Source organism: Chinchilla lanigera, unplaced genomic scaffold, assembly GCF_000276665.1.
Source record: "Chinchilla lanigera isolate Chin_1 unplaced genomic scaffold, ChiLan1.0 scaffold00106, whole genome shotgun sequence".
Classification (NCBI taxonomy): Eukaryota; Metazoa; Chordata; class Mammalia; order Rodentia; family Chinchillidae; genus Chinchilla; species Chinchilla lanigera.
Window position 1 is genome coordinate 731,698 of NW_004955507.1, and position 9,401 is coordinate 741,098.

A 9,401-nucleotide genomic window follows, 5' to 3' on the forward strand; every position below is an offset into this window, starting at 1 on the left:
CGGTGGATGGACATTTGGGTTGCTTCCACATTTTAGCAATTACAAATTGTGCTGCTATGAACATAGGTGCACATATATCACTGTGATATGATGTTTTGATTGGTTCTTACAATATGCATTGTAGTGACCAGCCATTTCTAGGAGACAGAAGCAGCCAGAACTGCAACAGAACTATTACCTGGGCAACTAAAAAACTGAAGTACACTGGCTGAGGGGGGAGCATTTTCTATTATACCCCCCCCCCCCGCCGTTTAGTTTCCCTGGGAAATCTTTGCTGAGTACATTACATGTGATCTTCTGAGACAAGGCCCAACTAGAAGCAGTAACATTGGGGATGTCAGTGGTCCTCTAATGGGGCCTAGCCAAGGTCCCCAATATTGTCTTATTACAGAGTTTTTCTCTATGTTGCTTTTAGGAAGAGATATAATTTAGGCCTGTCTGTTCTGTAATACTATTCTGGCAACAGAGTGAAAGAGTTAATCTGAGTGTCTGATGTGCTTTGGACATTCATCAAATCTTGATTGAGTGTTTGACTAATTGTCCATAGAGCTAAGGCAAAAACCACAATTAGCAGCATGGTGGGGAAGCAAGAACTGGAGTAAGCAGCCTGAAAAGGCAGAAAAATGAAGGGGGATAGGTATGAAGCCGTCCTGTGAATGGTGCCCTCAGATGTCAGCTGTGCGTAGACTGGTCAGTGTCCAGAGTGACCAGGGCAGGATTTTGAGTGCATTGTCTTTTCTGTCTGAGCTTCAGAGGAGCTGTCTGATCAAGGTAAATTTTCCAGAAATTCAGCAGGACTCTTAAATGGTGGATCTAAGTCTAGATTTCTGAAACATTAAGAGCTGTGAATATGGTACGTGCATGAGTGTCTACAGGTATAGTTGGTCTTTCAGTTAGATTTTTATGGAGCTGTTTACAAGCTGTTTCTAAAAGGTTATGTTTAATTTTCTCACCTTTTTAGAGCTTTGTGCCCTGTATGTAGTATGTCGCTTCTACTTAGTTATCTCTGTCATAAATGCAGGCCCATCGTTGCTGCCAGTGGTCAAGGGTAGGCCATATCTAGGGATGATTTCTTTACAGCAGGAGCCTATAAACTTTTGTTGCCCTCTCAGCTTGGGTAGGGAATGCCTGAGGCCAGCCTAAGTAGGTGCACATAAGCACCAACAGATAACTGTTAGCCATTAGAAGGCTTTACTCTACTGAAATCTACCTGTATGACAAGTGGAGGTCGGGGTTGTTGACACAGATGCCGAAGTCTGAGCTGGCTGCAGGGGTAGGGGTGCCAGCACTGTGGCTTGAGCTTGCAGAACATATGCCAGGGGCGAGTGTAGCTCTGCTTAAAAATTTTCCTGGCTGGGTTTGACCTTGCAGTCAATCTGATCTCCAGGGGGGCTTAGGAGCCCAGGTTTGGCATCATTGGTGGCAGGTTTCCAACAGCAGCAAGAAGCAGTAGCAGGAAAGCTTTGGCCAAAATACCTTTGTCCAAGGTGAACACAGCATATCTAGCCTGTCAGACTCCATTCCTAACAGAGCTACTTCCATCTGTAAACATGGTGTACTCAGCATTGTCAGAGACGTGGAGAAAGTCCACCCAAGACACAGCAACAAAGAGAAAGGCTTTATAGGAACAGAAGTGACAGGCCGGTCACTAAGGGTAGGGATTGTGCTCACTGGGAAGTAGGGAAGTTAGGCTTATGTAGAGGTAAAGGGCAAGGACCACTGAGCTGGCGTGAAAATTTTGGCAGATTGGCTTTGACTGAGATGTGTGCGGGAAGATCTGACTTTGGCACTTGTGGGAGGATATGTTAGGACATTTCTGGGAGTGGGGTCGCCATCTGTGGTTAGAGTAGGATGTTTGTTAGGGCTGGTGGGGAGGTTAGAGTAGGGGACTGGGTTACCCTGGGGGTTAGGACTGAAAATGGACTCTAACAAGCATCTGTCAGGGGGCTTATTTTTCAGTCATGGTCTGATAGGGCCAGCTTGGTGGACAGATACTTGGCAAGACTGAGTGGTCTGCAGTTACTTAGGAGGTCAGTACAGCATGTGGCACATGGACAGTGAGTCTCAGCCTGAGGTGAACTTGTCAGCTTTCTTGATCAAAAGGACAGTGACTATTAGAGTGCAAAGGCAAAGGCAATCCAGTCCTGTGCAGCTGGATCCAAGTATTTGTACAGGTAGGCCCCTGGGCACTCCTAGGGGCTGACAGTCTGAGTAAACATCATTGTTTTTGTGAACTGAAGGATCCAGATTCTATAGAAGCCAGCAGCTGCAAGAAATTTGCAGGTTTTTTTCTTGTAACCAGTTTTTGCCAGATATTGCAGCAGAGCTTTTTTGCCTTTCCAGCAGGCAGTTTGGGTGCCATTAATCAGAAGTGCAGTGATATTTTGTGCTGGGAAACTAGTGAGGTCAGCTGTGAGGGCTTCTCTAAAGAGGATAACAAGTTTTTGAATCTCTGGGAGGTTGAGTCCAGGTCAGTTAACCTTTGAATTCAGAACTGGGGTCTTTCCATTTAAAGACAAAGATGGGCTGGATGACAGGAGCCAGTCAAAGGCAGAAGAAGGCATTCTTTAGGTCCAGGCAGGTCCACCATCAGGCTGTGGGTGGCAGAAGACTGAAACAATATAGAGAGGGCAATCACAGCAGCTTTGGCAGCTCGGAGATCTTGAACTGGCTTTACATGCAGGAAAGGTGTATTTTAGCAGTTTGACAGTCTATAGACATTTTACAATTTTGAAGCCTCATTTTTATTTTCTTGGGGGACCATGGAAGTTGACAGAGAAACAGACTGTCCAGGAGCCAAATCGGTTGTTAGGGCCTCCCCCAAAATAGTGGGAGAGTTCCCAAACCCTTGTGGCAATTGAGTAGCAGTACAAAAACGGTGCTGGGTTGGGAACTATAGAATGCAAGGTGATGGCTGCATGGTTGACAGCAGGGAGATTTTGTCCAAGGTGATTAGCAGTCTACCAGGCTGGTGTGTGGCTGGATGCCTGTTTGTGCTTCCCAGCAATAGGGGTCACAGTGAGGTGACATGGTTGATGGCCAGGCCCAGAGGCAAGTCTTTAGTTCATACCACGGAGAGGAGAGTTTTCAGAACTTCAGGATTGTGGTTATCTGTCTCAAGTGTCATCTGAGGCTGATGCAAGTGTCATCTTCTTGTCAGGAAATAGTCAAAGTTGAAACTACCAGGTTAAACAAGAGGGAGGCTAGCTGGCTGCGGCAACAGAGATGGTCACTTCTAACTTGAAAAGGAGGTCTCTTCCCAGAAGCAGTATGGGGACTGGCTTACACAGGAGTTCGTGTTTGGTGAGATGCCCTCCCAGGCTGCAAGTTTGTACCTCGCAGAAGGAGCAAGAGGCAAGAGTCCCAGTTGCTCTGATGATGGTAAATTTATGACAGCGGGAACTTTTGAAGGCAGAGAGTTCTGTTCCATTGTCTACCAGGACAATCACTGGTTTGCCCCCGACTTTTGCAATGACTGCAGGCTCATGAGGGCCCAGTTTGCTCACAGACAGGGGGCATTTATTTTTGTATGCATAGCCAGAGGATATAGTCATCTATCTGACTGGATTTTCTTACAGACATCAGATGCTTTTCTTTTATCAGGTTCCTGGGTAACAGTGGTTGATGGGCTTTTTGTCCCCCTCTTTGATGTCTTTGAGAAGCACTTGACTGGGTTGTTTCTAGGCAAAGTGATCTTTGGAAAGGCCATGGCAACTCATTAGTTAGGGCTGACAGTCCAATTTTTCCTCAGTCAAACGTGGAACTAAGAAGGAATTGCTGTCAGTCACCTCAGGTAGTTGTTAGATGATGCCATCTTACCAGGATAGAGGCAGAAGGCCCTGGAGGAAGGGCCTCTGTGGCCAAATGTAGGCTGTGGCTAGCTGGAACCAGTTGGTTGGAAGTAGATGAGTCAGGAGTGGGGAATGAAGCTATAGGTGTTGGCAGCAGCTACGGTGGCCAACGAAGGTGCCGAGGCAGAATTCTCAGGAAAAATAGACCACTTTTTCCTTTTTTTTTTCTTTGAGATGCATGGAGTGGTTTGGTTTCATTTTTAACTCTGTAGAAGCCCTTTTTCCTGCAGTCAGGGACTGTGGGTTTTGATTAATTAGTTCCCATCTCTGACTTCCTACATGTGTGTTGAATACCATTAAACAATGGCACAATAGACAAAGGATGGGTGCTCCTCAAAGAGAGAGACCATTCAGATGCCCACCTGGCCATGCCCTTGTGGGGATTTAGACACAACTTAGCTAAGGAGGGTGTGAGGCCTTCGTTATGCCATGTCAGTCACTACAGAACTGCAGGTGAGGGCCCAATCATGCACCACAACCAGTGCATCCCAGTCTTGGTGCACAGACAGAGCAGCCTGTTTCTTAGGCTGTCCATTTCATGCACTCACACATTCACTCAACAGGCACTCAGAGGTTAAACATTTTAACCCCCTTCCCTTGAGGGTGGTCCTGACTAATGAGGGTTGATCATACTCCCCTTCTGCTTGAGCTGAACAGGGCTGACAGACTAACTGGGGTGGCCCTGGGGGTCTTACCAGAATCAGGCAGACAGGCAGACAGACAGACAGACTGTATCCTCCTCCCTTTGGGGTCCAATGTAAGCCACTCAAGCAAAGAGCAAGGAATCTTCCTCCAGACTTCTGAGGGGACTTCAGAAAGCTCAAGGGTGTACTTTCCCATCAGGATCTGGAGACGTCCTTGCTCCATCTGTCAGGGCCACAACCAATGGCCAAAGGGGTCAGCAGAGTCACTCTTCCCAGCTGATATAGCAGGTGCAGTGGTAAACAGAAACACCAAAACAACACCCAGGATTTGGAGGAGGTTTATTTATGTCAACAGGCACTGATTGGGATCATTCCCAAAATATCAGGCCCCAAAGGCTCAGGGAGGGAGGCTTTTATGGGGTTGCCAAGGGGAAGTACAGAGGTAGAATACTTGGCTGTATTTGATTGGTTCTTACAATATGCATCATAGTGACCAGCTATGCATCACAGTATCCTGCCATTTCTAGGAGCCAGAAGCATCCAAAACTGTGATAGAACTGTTATCTGGGCAACTACCAAATTGAAGTGTACTGGCTCAGAGGGGCCATTTTCTGTTACAACAGCATAAATGTCATTAATCCATATCATATTTTTGACTTGTGAGCAGTATACACTTAACCTTGAACTCCTGTTTCTTGCAGTTGTCTGGGTCACCATGAAATTTGTTCAGGCTTCACTCTCACACAGGCTGAGGAAGTGTTACTCTCTAGACTTCAGCACTGTTGCTAGCTCAACTGCAGTAAATGCAGCCATGTGGGGTCAAAAGCAAGGTTTTGATCTGTTAGCGATTAAGATCATGAACTCAGATATTAGGCCAGGATAGATCAAGTAACTTAGATGGACACTAGTGCCCAAACACCAAAGTATGGACAACAGCAAAATGATCTTAGAGCTTAAGCAGGGATTAAGCTGCATATCAAGACTGCACATCATAAAGGCAGTGTAGATATGAATTATTATTAAATATTGTACTCCAGTCTGTGTAGTGGAAAAAACAAACCACGTTTGAATGAATTAATCCAAGAACTGCAGGACATTAAAGTTTGTATAAACACATTGTGATAAGTGACAGGTTAATAGTGCAATCTCTGGATCAGACACCCTAAGTCCAAATCGAGCTTTTGCTACCTAATAGTAGATGGCTTCAAGCAAGTCTCTGAGGATATTAATAGTCCTTGCTCTTAGGATTCACTCTTAGAATTATTGTGAGAAAGAAATGAAGTAACATAAGCAAAATGCTTAGAATATTTCCTAGAAACTTGTAAGCTATATAAATATTTATTTTCATTAGTTTGGCATTTGAAAATCATAATGGATAAAGTTATGTTTAAAATGTTCAAAACTGCTGGGTGTGGTGGCATATGCCTATAATCTAAGCACTCAGGAGGCTGAGGCAGGAGGATCAGTGTGAGTTCTAGGACAGCCTTGGCTACATAGTGAGTTCAAGGACAGCCTGGACTACATAGTGAGACCCTGTCTCAAAATAATATTTAAAAATTGTTTTATATTTTTGATTTGATAGTACACATTTTACTGATTGATAAATGTCTTTAATTTATGAGCTAAGTGCACTGATTGCATTTCATCTTGATGCCCATCAGTCAAATATATTTCCATAAAATTTATTCTTAGGTTTTACTTTCTTACGAGTCTCATGGAATTGTATAACTCAAGAAGAATCATATGAGTTTCCCTTTTCAGTCAAAGATGAGGGTGAAGAGGCAGAGAGATTAATGACCTGTGCACAGTCTCCCATCAAAGCAGTGACAAAGCTAGGTTTTCACTTCAGATCTTGCAGATGAATCCTTCCTATCCTAATATGAAATAATTTTTTAAAAAACCAAACAGTTTTCTTGTGAAAAAATATTTCTCCAGCTTCTGACACAGGTTCAGTAAATGCCCCCTCTGTGTCTTCCAGGTAAGCTCCTGGGTGACATGGCTGATCCTAACGGCAGGATCCATGGAGGAAAAGCGGGAAGTGTTCTCATATTTGGTGCATGTGGCCAAGTGCTGCTGGAACATGGGCAATTACAATGCTGTCATGGAGTTCTTGGCAGGCCTCAGGTAAGTCAGTGGGAATGTAGTGATCTGGACAGTTTCCTCTCACCAGCCAAATGACACTGATTTAATTCTCTGAACAGCCACATTCATCCAAGATAGGCAATTGGTAGTGATCATTTTGGATATACTGTCCTCTTCCAGCCCCATCAGCCCTGTCTCTTAAAGATACTACAGAATTCAGTCTCTATAACCCAGTCACGGTCCTGCTTTGTTGTGTCTGCACTGATCTCTGGTCCTTGGCCAAGCTGAGTGAAATGACTAGGTTGCATGCCTCACCAACACTGCCCTTTCTTGTCCACAAACTCCACTGCCCTCTCTCTTTTCTGCCTTTGAATTGCCCCAGTACTGAAAGCTCCCGACCATTTCCTGCCCCTGGTAATAATAGTTGCTGACAATGACAGTAAACTTCCAATGTTAACTCTCTCATTATTGAGCACTCATTATATGTCAAGTACTGGACTAGCTAAGTACTTTGCACACATTATATCTTATAATTGTCAAAACTTTTTTGAAGTAGTTAAGAGAATTCCTTCACCCAAGAATGCCTCACATAGCTGTGACACAATGGAGGCAACCTAGATTTCAGAACCCATAATCTCAACCACCATGATGTCATGTTCTTATGCCTTGTTTCTCCATCAAGCTGATAAAATTGCTATCCCACCATAAAGTCTCCTACCCTGCTCCATTTCTGCCTCAGTTACTCAGTATGAAGTAACTGCCCTCACTGCTATGAAGGGCAGCATGGTGTGTGAGGAAGGAGAGGACAAGATGACCGGTTAATAATCTGACATTGAGCCCTGCTTCCCCAAGGAGTAACTGGTATGGTTAAGTTACTTGACTTCACTGAGCTCAGTCTGTAAAATGGGGACAATACCAAAAAGCACCTACCTCTCTAGGTAGATGTGCCTGGCATGTAGTAAGACTCCAGAAAGAGAAGCTTTTATTGTTATTGTTTCTTTTGACTCACCCTGACTGTGACACAGGGTTTTGCTATAAATAAATCTTGCTTCATAACATTACAACAGCGAGATTTTTCTTTGATTCTCTAAGTCTGCAGGTAGAGATTGCAAATTTGGAGAGGAAATGAAAATTCCCTGAGTTGGAAATCTTTTTGTCCCTTTGAACTTTCTTAACTAAGAATAAACTCAAATTATTGTGTCATTGGCACTTAAAATGACCATATAAATGCACTAGGCCTGCCTCAAAAAAAAAGTAAAACCTGAAAAGATTCTTGAAAAATAGATTATAACCAGATGATTCTGGTTCTCTTTGTTTTCTACAAAGAATCTATGTTAACATTTATTCTAAGAAAAATGTATATGTTATGATAAAATAGTTCTTTGGGAATTTTTTTTGTTTTGGAAGGGTTTTATTTTTGTTCTCTGAGACAGTGTTTCACTATATAGTCTAGCTGGCCTTGAACTCATGATCTTCCAACTTCAACCTCCCAATTGTTGAATTTACAGACATGTGAGGTCTATTTTAATGATGCCTCAGAAGTCACATCCCGTCACTTCCACTGTTCTGTGTGGATCACATGCAGTCATTGTGGGTGGCGGCCACTTGAAGGCACAACACCACCAGGTATGCATCAGTGGAGACCATCTTGGAGACAGGCTGCCATATACCATATTTTAGATTCTCTTGATTAAAAAATTGCCCTGGAAAACCTAGAATGAATTTGACTTTTAGACGAATGTAGTTTGAATTCAGAATCCAACAAGGCCTCAGAGCCAGGAGAGTCTCACAGATAAGAACGTATAACTACCCCACTGATTACTATGCATTTTGTCTTACATCCCTGACCCTCAACCTCTTAGTGTCATGCTCCTATATTTGGCCTAACACTAAACTGGTTCTTACCAATAGATGAGAAACTTACCAAGTATAGTTAACTCTTTTTTTTTATTTTAAAAATAAAAGGAGGAAACAGTAACAGATAGACAACCTTTTACAAAATAGCGAAAGAACAGTACAGACAATACAGAGTTACAAAGTGGTAGGAAATTAACAATGCTTGTTGTATTACATATTGATATCTTCAGGGTGGTTTCTCATGAAAACAAAGAGAGATATGCAATATTGATCAATCAAGGACTCATTAACAGTTTCTTTCAGCAAAGAAATAGAAGACAGTAGATCAACAATGTTAACTATCCTGTATTTACATACATACAAAATTTCTCCTTCTTTTCGTTCTCTTATCCCACATCCCAGGTGCCCTTGACCCTTGAGCATTTTCCTGTCATTTCACAATGTCTATCATACCTCCTAGTTTAAATTAACTCTTTCAGGTTTTACACAAGCGAGACAATACAGTGCTTGCCCATGCAGGTTATATAAAAGTACCACAATTTTTTTATCCAGTCCTCAGTGGATGGACATTTGGCTTGCTTCCACAATTTAGCAATTACAGATTGTGCTGCTGTGAACATGGGTGCACATATATCGCTGTGATATGATGTTTTTAGACCTTCTGCGAAAATACCCAGAAGGGGAATAGCTGGGTTGAATGGGACTCTAGACCTAGTTTTCTGAAGAATCTCCAAACTGATTTCCACAGTGGTTTCACCAGTCTGCATTCCCACCAGCAGTGGAAAAGAGTTCCTATTTCTCCACAGCCTTGGCAGCATTTTTACTGGGGTGAGATGAAATCTCAATGTTGTTTTAATTTGCATTTCTTGAATGACTAACGATGTTGAACATTTTCTCATGTATTTATTTGCCATTTGTATTTCTTTATCTGAGAAGTATGTATTCATCTCAGCTGCCCATTTTTGGA

General features: G+C 43.0%; 1 protein-coding gene across 3 annotated transcripts in view; it reads left to right on the forward strand.

Annotated features, from left to right (window-relative positions):
- Positions 1 to 9,401, forward strand: part of Plce1 (phospholipase C, epsilon 1) — a 269,999-nt gene that overhangs the window by 176,128 nt on the left and 84,470 nt on the right. For all 3 annotated transcript variants that reach the window (XM_005407528.2, XM_013506159.1, XM_013506160.1), the window contains exon 4: positions 6,474 to 6,619. In XM_005407528.2, the coding sequence (XP_005407585.2) occupies positions 6,474 to 6,619 (146 nt within the window). The remainder of the gene's footprint in view (positions 1 to 6,473; positions 6,620 to 9,401) is intronic.